The sequence below is a fragment of the Equus asinus genome, chromosome 7 (assembly GCF_041296235.1).
Source record: "Equus asinus isolate D_3611 breed Donkey chromosome 7, EquAss-T2T_v2, whole genome shotgun sequence".
Lineage (NCBI taxonomy): Eukaryota > Metazoa > Chordata > Mammalia > Perissodactyla > Equidae > Equus > Equus asinus.
The window spans coordinates 41,021,065-41,040,746 of NC_091796.1; the positions used below are offsets into that span (position 1 = coordinate 41,021,065).

Sequence of the window (19,682 nt, forward strand, 5' to 3'; positions counted from 1 at the left end):
TTTTACTCCTTCACACTGAAGATTTGTGAGAACATGTTCATTTTTAAACTTACCAAGATTCATTCGCCAAGAGCTAGTCAAATCCTATTCCATTAGTGTATTGATATGATTTAAATCTCTCCTTAAAACTTATATTTAGAATTACCTAAATGAAAAGAGTATATTGTGTAGATAGGAAAATTAATGCTGTTAAACTCTTTTCTGAAAACATTTCGTTTACTGATAAATGATGAGAAATCAAGCATAAAAATTTTTTTTATGATTTTTAAGATTTCCTCAAGTATTAAAATTTTATATTCAGTCTTTTACGGCATATTGTTCCTGTAAGAGATTTTTTAAAAATGCCTCTAGCAGCTATTTTTGTGAATTTGTGTTAAATCAGCGATAACTGAAAGAATAATACTGAAACAATACATTTTGATAGGTTTTTTTAACAGAATACCGTGATTGACTGTATTGATTAAAATGTATATACTAGTGACATCATTCAAAAGTTCAGCACAACAATGTGAAGATACTTACTACTACTGACCTGTACACTTAAAAATGTTTAAGATAGGGCTGGCCTGGTGGCGCAGCGGTTAAGTGCACACGTTCCGCTTGGGTGGCCCGGGGTTCGCCAGTTCGGATCCCAGGTGCAGACATGGCACCTCTTGACACGCCATGCTGTGGTAGGCGTCCCACATATAAAGTAGAGGAAGATGGGCACAGATGTTAGCTCAGGGCCAGGCTTCCTCAGCAAAAAGAGGAGGATTGGCAGTAGTTAGCTCAGGCCTGATCTTCCTCAAAAAAAAAAAAAAGTAATGGTTAAGATGGCAAATTTTATATTATATGCAGTTTACCACAGTTTTTTAAATCGAAGAAGAGTTCAAAGGCACAGATAAGTCTATGGAGTACAGGCTTATAGCAACCATAGAGCTGACTAGGTTTGGGTTGAGTTCCTGTACTATGCATACATAAATATTTAATCTCTCTGGTCTGTTTTGTGGTTAGTGCTGTCCAGTCAATTCTGACTCCTAGTGACCCTGTGTAGAGCAGAGCAGAACCCTGCCTGGTCTTTTGTGCCATCTTCTCACCTTCCAGTGCTCTGTCAGACAATGCTCTGCTGCTATTCAGAGGGTTTTCATGGCCAGTTTTTTTGGAAGTGAGTGGCCAGTTTCTTCTCCCTAGTCTTTCTTAGTCTGGAAGCTCTGCTGAAACCTGTCCACCATGGGTGACCCTGCTGGTATTTGAAATACTGGTGGCACAGCTTTCAACATCAGAGCAGCATGCAGCTGCCACAGTATGACAACCGGCAGACGAGTGTGTGGTTCCCTGACCTGAAAGAAACCTGGGCCACAGCGGTGAGGGTACTGAATCTTAGCCACTAGACCACCAGGGCTGGCTCTTCTCTATTAATAAAATTTTAAGATGCTGTCACTTTAAGCTTGCACTAATCATTAAGATATCATTCAATTCTATCAAAGAAGAATTGATGAAGGAACCTCAGAAAATTTGCATGAAGAAGTACACAAAAGTCAATGTGCTTAGTGAATAAATACCCAAGTAAATAAATAAACTGAGGAGATCTGTAGAAAAGATGTCTGGAAACTACCTGGGCCCAAAAAAACAATGCTGAAAGTCATGGTGTTCTTTAAAAATTGATGATAGTGTGCATGTACTTAAATGCAGTGGTTAATGTGAGAGCTAAGTGGTATAAGGAAATGGTATGCTTGGTTACTACTGCCCCTGGAGAGGGAGGAAAAATATGAAAAACGGTACAACTTACTCATAAATAGAGCTATTATAAATGTTATTAAATATTATATAATATTAAATATAATATAGCTATTATCCAGGAGGCAATTTTTTAAAAGATAGCAGAAGTCAAACCTTCTTGGAAAACTTCATCCTCTAATCTCCACGTCAGATACACTGTAAATGAGACCAAGACAATAAACGTTTGAAGGAATGACTTGTCATTGACAATTGGCAGCTAACTAGAATTATGAGAGTCAAAAGACATAATTTGAAATAAAGAAATATATGTCTGTATATATGTATTCACATATATACTTACAAGTACAAATTGAAATGAAGCATCATGATAGGAGCATCTGTTAAGTGTTTAATTCTTTAAGCAGCAAATATATTTTGAGCACCTACTGTGTGTCCTGCACTGGTCTAGGCACGGGAGGTAAAGAGTGAATGTGCAAACCTCTGCCTGCTTGATTACAGTCTATTGGGGAAGCAGACAATAAATAAACAAGCACAAAGACTACCTCCAAATAAAGCTAATGAGGAGACAGTTGATAGACAGGTCTGGAGCTTGGGGCAAGGTCTGGGCTTGGACTATACGTCGGGGTTCGTTAGCTCCTAGGTGGCATTTGAAGCCCCTGGGCTAGTTGAGTTTACCTATATCAGTGGTTCTCAAGTAGAGGCGATTTTTTTTCCCTCAGGGGACATTTGACAATGTCTGGATACAATTTTGATTGCCACAATTTGATGTACAGGCGGCTGCTGCTGGCATCTTATGAGAAGGGGACAGGGATGCTGCTGGAGATCCTACAGCACAGGACAGCCCCCACATCAAAGAATGATTTGGCCCATAATGTCAGTAGTGCCGAGGTTGGGAAACTCTAACCTAGAGACCAGATAAAGAAGAGAGGAGATCTAAGGGCTGAGCCCTGAAACCCCCCAGCACTGGGGTCAAGAAGAGATTGAAAGGAGTAGCAGTGAGATAGAAAGACAGTGGAGCATGTGGTGTCCCAGAAGCCAACTGACAAAAGTGTTTCAAAGAGGAGTATGCAGCTGTGTCCGATGCTACTTAGTGATTGAATTAGATGAAGACTAGGAACTAACCGTTCAATTTAGCAAAACAGAAGCCTTTGGTAGCCTTGACAGTAAGGAAATAATCAGCTCAGGGACCCAGAAAGTAAGTTAGCCAGGAAAGTACAGAAAGATGTTCCCAGAGTTTTGTCAAGGTAAATTTCAAGTGGGATTACTCAGCACCAACCCTTTTTTCTTCAGCCTTCTTCAGCTGCCTGGATGCAGGTACAGCATAGGGTTGGGTTTAATCCAAGTCAGGGTTCCACCAGGTGAGTGTGACAGAGATCAGCAAAGGTTCGGATAAAAGTGTGCCCTAGAGTGACAGGCAGTGATGGACCACAGACTCCTCACTGGGTAAGAAAGTGTGACTCCAAGAAGAATAATGTCACTGAAAACTGGAGATCCTGGTGGAGTTAGGGAACTTCTGAAGTGCAAATGTTTAGGAAAGTGGGGTGCACAATAGCAGTTGTGGTAGAGTATGAGATGCTTGAAACTGAACTTTAGGCAGTAATATAGGAAATGACAGGAGTAGCTGTTTTTTCGGATCTAAGTATGTCCATTTGAATGGGCAACTGAGGTGATAGAAACAGAAGATGGGAGATGAGGTGAAGAAAATGAAAGAATATGGTGCAGGTAGCCTCTTGCTGATCATTTGTGTACATTTCCTCCATTCCCTTCAAAGCTAATGGCATTCCATATTTTTAGAACAGCAATCACTGCCTCTTTCACATTTTGTTTCTTTGTCCAGTTTTTGTTTTCCATGGTGAGATTTTCACTTTTGTTTACTGCTTTCCTGCATATTTGTTTTTAACTGTAATAGGCATTTTCTTTTTTCTTTTTTTTTTATTGAGTCAATGATAGGTTACAATCTTGTCAAATTTCAGTTGTACATTAATGTTTGTCAGTCATGTTGTAGGTGCACCACTTCACCCTTTGTGCCCACCCCCCATCCCACCTTTCCCCTGGTATCCACTAAACTGTTCTTAGTCCATAATTTTAAATTCCTCATATGAGTGGAGTCATGCACAGATTATCCTTCTCTAGCTGGCTTATTTCACTTAACATAATTCCCTCAAGGTCCATCCATGTCATTGCAAATGGAATGATTTTGTTCTGTTTTGCAGCTGAGTAGTATTCCATTGTATATATGTACCACATCTTCTTTATCCATTCGTCTGTTGATGGGCACTTAGGTTGCTTCCATGTCTTGGCTATTGTAAATAATGCTGCAATGAACATTGGGGTGCATAGGACTTTTGGGATTGCTGACTTCAAGCTCTTTGGATAAATACCCAGTAGTGAGATGGCTGAATCGTATGGTAGTTCTATTTTTAATTTTTTGAGGAATCTCCATACTGTTTTCCATAGTGGCTGCACCAGTTTGCATTCCTACCAGCAGTGTACGAGGGTTCCTTTTTCTTCACAACCTCTCCAACATTTGTTACTATTAGTTTTAGATATTTTTGTCATTCTAATGGGTGTAAGGTGATATCTTAGTGTAGTTTTGATTTCCATTTCCCTGATGATCAGCGATGATGAGCATCTTTTCATGTGCCTATTGGCCATCCGTATATCTTCTTTGGAGAAATGTCTGTTCATGTCTCCAGGTAATAGGCGTTTTCTTAACTACCTCTTTTAGTTTTTTCATCAACCTTCTCTATTCTCATGTTTACTTCCAAAGTCAAAAGAGGTGCTATTTCTGATTTGGCCATCCCAACGACCTTTAGTAAGAAAAATAGCCACACCAACAATTTTCAGACATACATTTTTAAATAAGCCACCATGATCTAAAGAGCACATTGGACTGTGTAGTGTAGTTCAGGCCCTGAATTCAGAGCTGAGTTCAGACCCCAGCTCCAAGCATTGACTGTGACCACGGGCAGGTCACATGACCACTTGAGCCCAGATGGCTTCACCAGTAAAATGGGAATGATACTACCCACCTCATAGATTTGTCATGAGAATGAACATAAGTATAGGGGTTGGCCATCTAAAGTCTTGGGGCAAGCCACCTGTTTTTGCAAATAAAGTTTTATCAGCCCATAGCCACCCACATACATTTAGTGGCGTCTGTGGCTACTTCCGTGATACAACAGCAGAGCTGAGTGATTGCAAGAGACCATATGGCCCACAAAGCCCATTACTACTGTCTGGCCCTGAAAGAAGAAGTTTGGCAATCCCTGATTCAGAACATAAAATCATACTAAGTTTCACATTTTTAAAAAATTTCCCACCACAGCTTATTTCACTTACTTTTTATTTAGTACTGTATACCCAATGTCTTAATATGAAGAACTCAGTACGTAGTAGCTGTTTGTTGTTGTTTCAGAATACCTCTTCATTTCAGATCCTTTTTTGGAAACTCATCACACCAGTACTTAGTGAATTATTTCAAATGTCTCCCAGCCTTTCAAACCCAGCCCAGTAATGATGAGAAATTTTCCCACACATTTGTTTTCTGCCATCAAAATAATGACTAACAAATTAAGTCTTAATTTAAGTTCTGTCTTGATTGTGACCTTTGTGGGGAGAGAGGGAAGGCAGCGCAGCCTCCGATTTGACAGTGGGTGTCAGGCAGCTCTCTTTAAGTGGGTAGAGGCAGCCTGACTGCAGCGCTGTTGCCCTAAAGCTCTCTACGTTCAAATTTCTGCTCTCAAATCGGAGAGCCCAAATACCCTAATCTGGTTGCTATAATGTTGCTATTTTCATTCCAGCTAGTGAGGTTCAAGCTGTCAGCTGTTCCAGCCCAGATTTCCCCAGAGGCGACATAACAAGTTTGCATTGTCTCAGCTGGGGAAAGTGCCCTACTCAGGAATTGTGAGATTTCACTCAGGTGGGGAACATACTCACCACTTTGGCTTGCACAGACCTCTTTTTTTTTTTTTTTTTTTTTGGTGAGGAAGATTGGCCCTGAGCCAATCATCCTCTTTTCTTGCTTTTTTTTTTACCTCTCCAAAGCCCCAGTACATAGTTGTATATCCTAGTTGTAGGTCATTCTAGTTCTTCTGTGTGGGATGCCACCACAGCACGGCTTGATGAGTGGTGTGTAGATCCACGCCCAGCATCCAAACTGGTGAACCCTGGGCCACCAAAGCAGAGCTTTTGAATTTAACCACTCCACCCTGGGGCCAGACCTGCACAGACCTCTTAAGAACCATTACCGTGTGGTCCGAGGCAGGAGCTGAGCTGACAGTCCTGTCACCTGCATATCAGCTCCAGATTACTAGTTTTGGCACCTGTTTTTGGCAGGGGTATCAGTGACTAGTGGCCAAGCTGATGTAGTGTAGGGCAAAGGATTTCAGAGTTGTCTTTTTTTAAGAGGAAAAACATCATATAAGATTCAGAGAACTTAAGCAATAGCTGAGCTTCTCAATACTGAGAAACATGACCAAGATTAAAATAATAAAATATAAAGAATCCAGTGACACTAGGAAGTTTACAGACTTTGAGGTTTTATAATCATCAAATTTTATCTGAAAAGGCCCTTACACGTTGCCTAGTCCTACTTCTTTTAACAAATAGGAAAACTAAGAAACATGTTAGCTGACTTCATTGATTCACATGAAGCCACAAAATGACTTAGCAGCAAAGCGAGGTCTCCTAATTCAATCCAGTCATCCTTCTGCTCCCTCCAGTTCTATTTGTGGATTTGAGATAAGGCTCACAATTGTGATCAGAATATCCTTTCACAGTGACACAATAGCTTGCATGGTTAATTCATTTTCGTTTTTAAAAATCTAAATAAACGTGTTCAATATTATTACCTAGCCATCATTCTGTCTTTCGTATTTCTGAAATGCTTATGGTCTGACACAAAGGATTTGGCAGTTTTTATGAATGTTATACGTGCAGATTTTTAGATCTTCTTTCATACCAGACTATGATGCCAATATTTTAAAAATAAAATCCTACAAGGTAAGTTGGTATTTTCTCTCCATCAGCATCAGTACAGTGTCTAATTAGATAGCATGTGTCAAAATGAACCCCTTCAAAAATGCCACTGTAGGGTATTAACAGGTATTAACAGAGAAATAAGACTAGCGTTGAGTTCTTGCATTGTTACTTGAAGCAGTGTTAAAGATACACTGAAGTGGCTAAAATGCATCACTGAATAAATAAGCAAGAGTTCTAAAGTTTAATGTGGTTTGTGTAACTTGAGGCTGAACTTTGGATTTTTTTCAAGGCTTCCAAGTTACTGAGAATCAGCCGGTTTTTTCGTGAAGTCATAGATTTGAAGCAATCCATGTGCCTTTTATCTTAACATATTAGTTACGCTTTTTAAAGTTGCCATCTGAAAAAGTGCTGGAGAAATAAAGATCTTCCCATTCTGCCAACTAGTTACACTGTATCTTATTTCCATACATAGTTAACATATTAAACATATGTCATGTTACTTTCTTTACTCATCTTAACAGAACAAACTACAAACAGGGTTGAAAATCCATTAATGAAGAGGTTTGGGGCTCCCCATGATTCTACTCTTGTCATAATTATTTTACTCTCTGGTTGTGTCTGTCTTTTAAAAGACAGAAAGAGCTTACCTGGTGGACTTTGTTCTCCGTGCATCGGCCATCCTGTGGTTGGTCCTGTAAAGTAATACAGAGCAGTGGTGCTGAAACATTTGTGTTCTTTGGGGAGGTTTTTTGTTGTTTTGTTTTATTTTAAGACTGTTGTTCAGTCATAACCAACATTCCTAGTTTAAAATACCATTCCTAGTTTTTGTCTTGACAATTCAGAAAAGGAATCTCCTCCTCACGTTGTAAGTCCATAATAATATCAGAGACAGTTTTTTCCTGTGATTTTCTTTCAAAATGGAGAGAGATCGTGTGCTCTGGCATTTTCCTCTGGAGCCTTTAGGACATGAGTAGTTCTAGGTAGCCAGCTTTTGGAGTAGTGTGCCTTCTAACAAAAATTCTGCCCAAAATGACTGTAATTTCCTTTCAGTTTCTTAAAATATATTGCACTTTTCTGCCATCTTAAAGAGAAGTGCTTGAACAAAACTTAAACTTATCCTCATCTCCTGAGTTGCGGATGACTTTTGCCTTTATATGGGGAGTCCCACAACCCTGAGAATTTGGTGTTTTATGGTCTCGTTTAAATTTTTGTTTGTTGCCTCTTAGATTTGTTAGAATAGCTGCCTTAACAGTCCATATTTCTAGTTTTAATTTCCACTTCTATTCTGCTGCGGGCTAGAAACGGGTAACCAAGTTGGAAGAGTTTTGATTAGATAGGAGTAAGTGTGCTAAGTTAAGGTCCTTAAAGGCTTTTCTCGAAGCCCAACATCAGCAACATCACATCTTTTTGGCTGCTCAGAGGCCTTTAGCTCACTACCTTGTTCTTGCCTATATTCCAGAGACATCAGAAATCATCAATTACTATGCAACCTGAATTTTGTTAGGTGTAAGAATGAATTTTAAAAGTGAAGGGTGAATGGGGCTGGCCCCGTGGCCGAGTGGTTAAGTTCGCGCGCTCTGCTGCAGGCGGCCCAGTGTTTCGTTGGTTCGAATCCTGGGCGCGGACATGGCACTGCTCGTCAGACCACGCTGAGGCAGCGTCCCACATGCCACAACTAGAGGAACCCACAACGAAGAATACACAACTATGTACCGGGGGGCTTTGGGGAGAAAAAGGAAAAAATAAAAATCTTTATTAAAAAAAAAAAAAAGTGAAGGGTGAATGAATTTAGACGTAGCCAATTTTTATTTTACTTTCCAGTTTTAAAAAATTGCATGTTTTCCTTACAATGAGTCAGATATCATTTATTTTCAAGATTCATTCAGAATGATGAATTGGATACGAACACAAGGTTAATTATTGTTGTTTGAAGACAGCCAGTGTTTTTTTGGTGGCAGTGGTGATGACAGTTTTTGTCATCTGAGGTTCTGAGACCTCCTCTGAAAAACAGCTAGCTGGCAAGCCCTCTACTGCACTGTCACAAATTAAATCATCGATGTGGTGCTTGTCATCCTTGACCTGTTTCCTGGTTAAAAAAAAAAAAGGACCCTTAGGATTGACGTTTACGTTAACTCTTCATGCCCTTACTTTCTCATTTTCTGCCATTTTCCCAAAGGAAAGTGTTGTAAAATTTGAAGTTTTGGGGGAAATGATCCAATATCAATCAAATATTGTCTATGTATATATCAATCAGATCAATCATGATTTTCAAGAGTTGACACTTTAACCTCTGTTACATATTTGATCTTTGGAACAATTGTTCTTAGAGAATGGATTGCCTGTTGCCAGAGCCATCGGAGTGTGTGTGTGTGTGAGAGAGTCCGTGTGTGCGTGTGTAAAATTTTACATCGGTGTTTTAAAATATTGCTTCACCATGGGGTATTAATTCTGAATGGTATTATGAGCAGTAAAACCCTGATCGTTTCCTGGATTAGACCTATTAGAGTTGTTTAGATAACACACTTTGAATTACTTCCTCTCAGGAAACATTGAAACTGGAAATGTTAACCAGGCACGCATACCGAAGCACTTAGACAGAACGCATTGTTTCTTTTGCTATTAAAAAAAAGAAAAAAGGAAAGAAATTATGCAAATAAATCACATCTGTAGAAACCAGAGTAGACTGTTTGGCTCAGCTGCCAAAGGAAGAGTATTTATTTATGAGATTCTTCATCTTTCCCTGACAGTGACCACAGATTGGTCCGTACGTTAGTCTCATAATTTATGCCGAGCTGATTGCTGGCATTAATGATGACGTCAGACTTGGGAGCATGGAATTACAGATTGTACTCACATATGTTACGCATTTTTATGTATGGGAGTAGGAGTAGCTTTTTTTAGAAGTAAACACATACATGAAAATGTAGGCAAAACTGCTGAATGTGCCCAGGGAGTGACATTTAGTACGGGTAATTTTGATCTGTTTAATCTGTGCATGTACTGTCTGATTCATGTCTCACAAGCTGCATGAACATTCCCTTTCGTTTTGTTTGGTGTGCAGTACTCACTAGACCTATAATTTCTTTATTCTGGAACGTGTGTGTTTATAAAGGTAAATTAGGAAGAAATATAGTAAACACCAATTTAAAGGGCTAGAAAGAAACATACGCTGTGTTGTTCCTTCACATTTTAGAAGTACTGTTGCCTCCCTATACGTTGATGGGAAGTACTTTGTCGTATGGATGAACATGTGTGTTTCTCAGATCTCATGAGAACCTTTTCTCTCAACATCCCTGTCTCCATCCTGATCCAAATGGATGAACTGCCAAGTTTTTTACAAAGTTCCAATAAAAAGGAAGTTAGCAATGCAGCTGAGCATTTTGGAGACTAGTCTATCCTAAAAAGATAGATTTTGAATTATTTCAATATGTTCACTTCCTTTGGGATATAACTGTAATGATATTTCAGGCTCTAGTCTGATGTTAAGTTTTGTTCTGGGATAAAACATTCAAGAAAAACTTCAGCAATTCTTCAGTACAGAAGGAAGGGTAATGCTTAGAAGTAGTGGTTTGGGCTTGCACACTAGTGGAGAGAAATAAATTGAATGTGTAAATACAGATGTGAAAGGCAATGTGAAACAAAAGAATTAATATGTTTTTATTGTTAATAAAAGCAATAATAATAATGGTCTCTATTTATTGAGAGCCTGCCGTATGCCAGGCACTGCGTGAAGTTGTTTGTGTACTTTGATTTAGCCTGCAAAATAGATGCTGGTGTTCCCATTTTATAGATGAGGAAACTGAGGCTCAAAAAAGTAAAGCACTTCGTATGAGGTCACCTAACAATACAGGCAGGATTGAAACTCAGCTTGTGGTTTAGTTAACATTATTGTACCGTTAAGAGTATTGTACCAGTTTATTTCCAAAGACCATTGTTCTTTTCATTCATCTGTACCAGGGGTCAGCGAACTTTTTCTGTAAAGGGACAAAGAGTAAATATTTTAGAGTTTGCAGGCCACCTAGTCACTGTTGCAGTGACTCAACACTGCCATTGCACAGTGAAAACAGTCATAGACGTTGCATAAATGAGTGGGCATAGCAGTCCTAATAAAACTTTATTTACAGAGTCAGGTAGTAGGCCGGATTTAGACTATGGGCAGTAGTTGACTGACCTCTGATATATAGGGATAACCCAAAAGTTAGAATCAATAGCAAATGAATCTTTATAAGGACTCTTGATGACCAAAGTCAAAAGAATAGAATACCTGGAACCTTGAAGCTACAGGTCCTGTAGGAAAAGAAAGTCAGCCATCGTATGTGCCAAGTACTGTCATTTATAAATGATAGATTAGCTTTAAAAAAGAAAAAAACCCTAATCTATATTCTTCAAAACTATCAAGGTCATAAAAAACAAGGAAAGACCAAGAAACTCACAGATCAAAGGACTGGATGCAATGTGGTACCCTGATTTGATCCCGGAACAGAAAAAGGACATTAGTGGAAAAAAAAAATAAGTGAAATCCAAATAAAGCTTGTAGTTCAGTTCATTGTGTTACTGATGTTAATGTCTTAGTTTTGATAATGTGCCATGGTTGTGTAAAATGTTAACAGGAGAAGCTAGGTGCAGGGGATACAGGAACTTTCTATACTATCTTTGCAACTTTTCTGCAAATCTGAAATTATTCCAAATAAGCAGTTAAAATTTATTTTATTTAGTATTATTTATTTGAATTCCTAAACTTACCCCAAAGTAGAAGCCCAAATGAATACTGAGTCTGGCAGTAAACATAGTTAAGTTGAGGTCCCGTTAAAAAGTAATAGCAATACTTATCTGAGTCACCTAAAATGGATTTTACACCTTAGGAGCCTGAACTACCTTTATAACAGTATTGTGCTGCCATTTATGTACTGATGATGCCTCCTACAGAGAAATTTACTTCGCTGTAGAGACAACACAGCTGCTTGTGTTTTACAGCATTTATGTCGATTGACATGTTGCTTGTTCCAAAGGTTAAAATTATAGAGATGACCTAGAATAGTGGATAAGAAATTATTTACAAAGATTGTTACTCTAGTTTTCTAAAAACATACTGATGATTACTATTTGATAAGCACTATGAACACTGTCAGTCACTTTACCTAGACGCTTTTTGTTAACAGAAAAGAAAAAAAAATCAATCTCAGGCTTAATGTAAGCCTGATAACAAAACCTGATAAAGATAACATGGTAGAACTGTAGACTAATCTCACCTTTGACTGAGATAAATAAATCATAGAGCATACGCTAGCACAGAGAATCATGCAACGTAGTTTTAACGGCACTCTGGTCCCGTAGAGATTATTTCAGGCCCGTAGGCTGTTTTAATATTTGGGAATCTACTATTTTATTGTATAAAACCAATATATCAAAATTTAAAATAAACATGACTATCTTATTGGATACAGAAACAGCATTTAATAAAAAATTTTTAAATTTCTTTTTAGAAGCTTTTAGAAAGCTAGAATTGGAAAGACACAGTACTAATAAGATTTGAAAAGTCATCTCAAGCCAACAAATTTCTCATAGTTTACGTTAAAAAATTGATGATAGTCAATCAATCTCCTATGTTTGGGCATTTAAATCAGTTCCAGTATTTTGAGAATACAAATAATGCTACAATGAATAATCTCATACATGTGTATTTTCATACTGTTGGAGGATAGTCTTCAAGGTAAATTCTCAGATGTAAGAATCCTGGGTGGACGCATAAATGCATGCATAGTTTGGTTAGGTATTGGCAAATTTCCCACCATGGGTCTCATATCATTTGGCATTTCCACCAGCTATGAACAACAACGCCTGTTTCCGCATAGCCTCACCAAGTGTAAGGTCAAGCTTTTGAGTTTTAATCAGTGTATTAATTTACATTTCTCTTATTATAAGAGAAGGTGAACATGTTTTCATAGACTCTTCTGAAGGCCATTGTGCATCTTTTTAGTGAATTGGTTTTTGATGACTCTTGCCCTTTTTTCTGAAGGATTTTTGGTCATTTTTTAAAAGCTGCTTCTGTATTAGGGACATTAGCTCTTCACCTGTGATATACATTGCAAATATTTTCACTCAGTCTGTTACATGACTTTTGACTTTGCTGCTTTTGTTTCTTGCCATCTGAAAACTTTGAGTCAGAATAACCACAAATGAAGGCTTTTGTTACCAGATCTAAAAATCTACGATAAAGATACAGAAATTAAAACAGCATAGTTTCGATGGGAAAACAGGCAGAAAGGCCATCAGGATAAAATGACCTTTTTAGATACAAATATATGTATACACATGAGTGTATGTGTTTTATAAATTTAGTATATGATAAAAGTGGCCCTTCAAATTACTGATGAAAGGGATGGTTATTTAGGAAGTACACTGGGCTCTCCATTAACTGTTTAAAAACTAAAGTTAGATCCATACCTTAAATAATTCACCAAAGAAATTTTAGTTAAATAAGTAAAGTAGTTAATAAATGAAACTATCGAAAGATTAGAAGAAAATATTAATTATACTAGCATTTCTCAACCTCAGCACTGTTGAAATTTGGACCAGATCGTTCTTTGCTGTGGGGGCTGTCCTGTGCATCCTAGCATGTTTAGCAGCCTCCCTGGCCTCTACCCACTAGATATAAGTAGCTCCCCCCAGTTGTGGCAATCGAAAATGTCCCCAGACATTGTCAAATGTCCCCAGGAGTTCAGGGGTGGGGGTAAAATTACCTCCAGTTCAGAACCACTCATCTCTATCTTCTCAACTAGTAGAAGTGTAACAACCAAGAATGAAATCAAAAGGAAAATTTTGAAAATGTTTTGCTACGTAGAAAAAAGTACTTTACTACTTAAAGAAGCTATAAAGTTGAAATTCAAGCAACAAAGTCAAAAAAATATAGCGTAAATGACATTCACATTGCATAAAAAGTAATCAGTAAGATGACCATCTCAATAGAAAAGTGAGTGAAGGACACAAATGGACAGTTCACAAAGAAAGAGATCTGAACATCCGGATGTATAAACACCAAAAAATATTCACTATACTAATAATCAAAGATATTCAAAATAAAACATGAATAAATAAATGCAGGATGCATACTTTGCTTTTAATATTGGTAAACATTAAACTTACTCATGAATATGAAAAGACAGATCATTTCATAAAGGGGAAGAAGTATAAATAAGGATAAAATTGATGAAGCACATGGGCAGTACGTAGTAGACCTTTCAGACACCCGCATAGCTTTATCCTTGCAATTCTGCTTCTGGGCCTTTGTCCTAAGGAACTAATAGAACCGTAAAAAAGTTCTATTTATTATTGCTAAACATTAGGAAAATGCATCATCTAACAGTAAAGAACTGGTCAAATAAATTAAGGCATATGCATATGTAATGGAACATGTTAGGTCAGTGTTACAATTGATAGAGTATATACTTGGGAAAATGGATAAATTATGGTGAGAAACTCAGCAACAGAATTGTGCATGCATGTGTGTGCATTTATAGATTTTTTTTTTAGATTGACGTACCTTTTTTCTTTATATATGAAATTGGTAACGTAGATTATCTTTAGCGGTAAGATTATGTAGAATTTGTTCATTTTTATATCTGTATTTTCTAATTTTTTCCCAATGAACATGAATAGTTTGTATAATAATAGAATAGGGAGAAGTAAAACATTTTTAAATCCTTTATCTCACTTCCAATTTTGTAAAATTTTATTAGTTAAAAAAACAAGAAATTTTCTTCAATAGTCTTCATAAAAGCATTTTTTATAACTGAAAGAGATATGATGATAATAATGGTGATGTCCCATAATTATTATCCATATGATAGGCTGCTCTCCATAGGAAAAGAAACTGGAAGGATATTTATCAAATATCGTGGCTATCTCTGAATCAGGCTCATGAGTGTTATTTTTTTGTATGTATTTTCCCTCTATATTTCCCAGATTTTTACACTAATGTGTAGATTACTTTTTTCTTGAGAAAAAATTGTGTTTTTAAAAGTGTAAACCAATATCATCTTGTTATTTTTAGCCACATAAATATTATAAAATAAACGGGGTAGCTAAATTTAGTATTAAAACATAACGTTTTCCTTTGTATGTGCACATGTGTCATAATAGAAAGTCCTCTGCTTCTTTATGCAAATAGACTAAAGGAAGCTAACCTGAAATTTGATTTATCCTGTTGTAGGTTGCTTCAGGTGAATGCAATGAAGACACAGAAGTTTACAACATCACCCTGTGTACTGGGGATGAACTCACTCTAATGGGACAGGCAGAAATCCTTTACGCAAAGACTTTCAAGGAGAAGTCACGACTCAACACAATCTTCAAAAAGATTGGGAAGCTCAATTCCATCAGCAAGCTGGGAAAAGGCAAAATGCCCTGCCTCATCTGCATGAATCACCGGACCAATGAAAGCATTAGCCTTCCTTTCCAGTGCAAGGGCAGATTTAGCACCCGAAGTCCCCTGGAACTTCAGATGCAGGAGGGCGAACACACCATCCGCAACATTGTGGAGAAAACCAGGCTTCCTGTGAACGTGACTGTGCCCAGCCCTCCACCGAGGAACCCCTACGACCTCCACTTCATCCGCGAGGGGCACCGCTACAAGTTTGTGAACATCCAGACCAAGACAGTGGTGGTGTGCTGTGTGCTCCGGAACAACAAGATCCTCCCCATGCACTTCCCTTTGCACTTGACAGTCCCCAAGTTTAGCCTCCCAGAACACCTGGTGAAGGGGGAAGTATGGCCAGAAACCCTGGTCCATCACTGGCTGGGTATCTGCCAAGAACAGTTCGACATTGATGAGTATTCACGGGCTGTCCGCGATGTGAAAACTGACTGGAATGAGGACTGCAAGAGCCCCAAGAAGGGCCGGTGCTCTGGCCACAACCATGTGCCCAATTCCCTTAGCTACGCTCGCGATGAGCTCACCCAGTCCTTCCACCGGCTCTCGGTCTGTGTGTATGGCAACAATCTCCATGGCAACAGTGAGGTGAACCTCCATGGCTGCAGGGACCTTGGGGGAGAGTGGGCGCCCTTTCCTCATGACATCCTGCCCTATCAGGACTCGGGTGATAGTGGGAGCGACTACCTTTTCCCAGAAGCTAGTGAAGAATTGGCAGGCATCCCAGGAAAGTCAGAACTTCCTTATGAAGAGCTGTGGCTGGAGGACGGCAAGCCCAGCCATCAGCCTCTGACTCGTTCCCTGAGTGAGAAGAACAGATGTGATCAGTATAGAGGTTCTGTCCGGTCCAAATGTGCAACTTCTCCTCTTCCTGTCCCCGGAACTCTGGGAGCAGCAATGAAGTCTTCAGAAATTGCCCTACCTCCACCTCCAGTGCCTCCGAAATCTGAAGCTGTAAGTCATTTCTATTCTTGAGTGATGTGCCCGTCCTTCCATCTCTCTGCTAAGTCATCCACTAATTTATTTTCTTTCATCAAGAAAGGAAAACTCTCCAACAGAAGATTATCAGAATCAACAAATTTGCTTAATTAGGAGTGAAATGTAAATGCTTGCCAGGTTGTTTTTAACAGTTAGGACGTAGAGTTTTACTCGATGTTTGAGGAGAAACTCTTTGAGAGTTTTCAATAGGAAAGGTTTAAACATGACTTTGCTGTCTGGAGAATGGATACTAGGGAGGAGTGAGCAGAAGCCAGGAGACCAGAGAAGAGGCGATTACAGTAGCAGAGGTATGAAATGATGATGCCCTGGACCACAGCAGTTGGTAGCGGTGGATGACAGGGAGAAATGGGCTGCTTTGCAGTGTGTTTTAGAGGTAGATCCAACAGTATTTACTGATAAGTTGGATGTGGGTAGTGAAGGAAAGAGAGAAATCAAAGAAAACTCCTAGGTTTTTAGCCTGAGCAGCAGAGTGGATATTAATGCCATTTACTGTGATGGGGAAGACCAAAGGAGGAGTAGATTTGTTTGGGGGGAGTGGGGGATTAAGCATCATGAGCATCATTTGTAACTCTTTCCTATATCCCTAAAGTTACATTGAGATCAAAGAATACTGGGTGTGCTCATGTACACACACACACACACACACCTCAGAGCAGAACCAGGTGCTGGGGTGGTTCTGTTTAACACCTTAAACAACTCTTTCAGAGTTTCAGGGGGCTTCTATCAAATTTTAATGCAAAAAGGTCAGTACAGGACAAGAGGAAGGGCCCTCCATTTTGACCATGCTCTTTGATTGACAGACACTCTGAACATTTGCTACCCATTTTTGATCACTGGGTTTTATTATATCTGACAGGAGAAAGTACCAGAGGCATTGAGTATAATTCTATTCATTTATTTGACAATTTCTCTTGCAGTGGTTTTCTTTTTTTCTATCTCTTGTAGAATCCTTAAAAAAACTTACATGAATCATAATAAATAGAATTAAAATCAAAACCCATCTGACTGAAGCACAGATTAGAGGAGCAGGGTGTCTCCATGTGCCCCTGTCCACTCTCTGCCCCCACCAGGTGGCCTCCAGATGCCTCTCTGGACCCCTTAGGCTGTCCAGAACCCAGTTTTAAAACCATGGAATTACTGGGTGAGATGCTAGAAATATGACCACCTATAAGACCTGGACTCTGGACTCTAGTACCTTTCAGTTTGATAGGGAAGGTAACAGATGAAAAGAGAGGACTATCATACAAGTTAAAATGTGACAAGCAATAGAAGAGAGATATACATAGATAATGTGTGTAGGAATTCAGAGGAGATAGAAGCTTCTAGTCGGGTGATGAATGAGAGAAGCCTCCATGGAGCTTATGACATTTTTAATGAACTGAGAGAATATATATGAATTGGAAGAGCAGAGAGATGAGAAAGAAGGGCACTCCAGGCAGAATAGTGTGAGCAAATATATGGAAGCTGGGACAGGTGAGGAGAAACAAGAAATCTTGTTGGGCCAGTGGAGTAGAGTTGAATAGGGTGTGTGAGGAGCAGTGGTGGCCGAAAGGCTGGAGCCAGGTCGTGGACCGCCCTGAACATCGGGAAGCACTCAGTGCCAGTCATCGTGCCTTGCTGTCCATGCAGAGCCCTCATTGCTGCAAAGCTTTCCCAAGAGGGCCCACCTCCGGCTGTTTGCTCCGGAACATAAGAACTCCCCAGAAACTGCACATGTGGACTTTGCCCTGCTCCTTACAGGATCTTCCAGGGACCTTAAGGCACCAGCCCAGAGATCCCTGTACCCAGTAAGGGTCTTGGAATATTTGGGGGAAGTCTTGGTAGAGTCAGAGTCCTTGGTCCTTTTACTCATGTCAGAGGGTGTTCCCAAAAAAACAGGTAACAAGTAAGAGAACACTCCTCCTGGCAAGTCCTCTAGGCAATTTTAGGGATGTCTCAACTGGGCTGTATGTTTCATGATACTTGAAGGTCGAAGCCTGATCTTCAATAGGAACGTGCCCACACGAGCTTTTCCTATAGAATTTTGGTCCTACCTGGCAACCTAGTAGGGACTCACGTTTGTTGGCTGGCTGATTGACTCATCCCACGTGGTCACACCCAGAGTCATTCACTAAACCAAGTCTAGAGAAAACTAGCGCTGCTTGTTTTTTCTGTGCTTAATGAAAGATGAGTAAGAACATAAATACTAAAAGGCCCTATCTTGACCTCAGTACTAAAAGAAAAATGCTAGAGTTAAATTTGAAACTAAAAGCAAATCTCACAGGAAAAGAAAAGATTTTGGCCTCTGGTCTAAGCCATAGTTTCTTATGACATAAGAGAATCCTTTTAGAGCATGTCCAATATTTACAAAATGCTATGATCATAAAGATTTTTTTTATGAACACCTGAAATCATTTAATTTACTTAAAAAAAAACAAAAAAAATTAGGCATTTTGAATGAGGTCATATTTTTTATTGGTTCTGTGACCATGAAATGAATTTTCCATTTTTAGGATGTGCGTGGGATCCAGAGAACGTCATCGTTGTTAGATGTGGCTTCAGCTTGTAATTTTCAAAAGGGAACTTTAATGGAGCATAAATTTAAGTGCTCCCACAGAATTAAGTAAAACTTTTTTGGATAGTTACCGTGGAGTGAGCCCTGGGAGGGAGACATGCCATATATCTAATAGCTATCCCACCCAGTAATTAAAGATGGTCATAAGCTTTCAAGTGAGACATTATCTGAAAGAGTGACAGCTCCCACTAGATCTTTAGGGATGGAAGGTGCTGGAGCAATGGAACAGAGTCAAAGAAAGCGTGACTTTCATGGTAAGGGAAGCAAAGCTGGTAGTTGGTGAGTGAACTCAATTTCGCCACAGTCCGTGACCCGCTCCCATTAAGGTCTAGAGGTATAGAGGCTCCATTGCTGTCTATGTCAGCCTGTTCATTTTCTTCTAGTTCTTCTCTTCTTCACTTCCTGCTTCAGTGTCCTAAGTTGTAACACATAGTTGTGCTCTCTCTCCAGCAAATTTTGATGGTCTTTGTTTCTTTCTGCAAAAGTGAGAGCAAATCTTCCTCCTTCAACACTGATGCTGACTGTGTTTTCCGTGTTGTGCCGCAGTTCTGATGTCATCTGGCTTATGCTTGTCAGCGTTTTCCTATCTGTATACTAAGGTGCAAAACTAGGTTGTGGGGCCAAACAGAAAATCGTCAGTGGAGGAGTAATCGGTTTAGCTCTGTTAACGTACTTTGTACTTGATGTGGCTATTTAAAATTTGCTCTAGTCCTCATATATCTTTGTAAAAATTGTTTAATACAGTTTTTTTTCAACACAAAACTCACCACTTAACGTCTCCCAAGGATGAGAGTCTATTCCTTTCCTAATGGGAATGTTCCAGGGAAAAACAAACAATTTCTGGTTGCAAATGGGCCCAGGCTAAGGGAACATGCATGCCCAACTCACTGAATGGTGACATTTTCACTTTTTTTTTTGGTGAGAAAGATTAGCCCTGAGCTAACATCCGCTGCCAATCCTCGGCTTTTTGCTGAGGAAGATTGGCCCTGAGCTAAGCTC

General features: G+C 39.2%; 1 protein-coding gene across 8 annotated transcripts in view; it reads left to right on the top strand.

Annotated features, from left to right (window-relative positions):
- The window catches only part of GAREM1 (GRB2 associated regulator of MAPK1 subtype 1), a 188,867-nt gene that overhangs the window by 151,837 nt on the left and 17,348 nt on the right, over window positions 1-19,682 (top strand). For all 8 annotated transcript variants that reach the window (XM_070513248.1, XM_044774542.2, XM_070513247.1 and 5 more), the window contains one exon: window positions 14,912-16,084. In XM_070513248.1, the coding sequence (XP_070369349.1) occupies window positions 14,912-16,084 (1,173 nt within the window). The remainder of the gene's footprint in view (window positions 1-14,911; window positions 16,085-19,682) is intronic.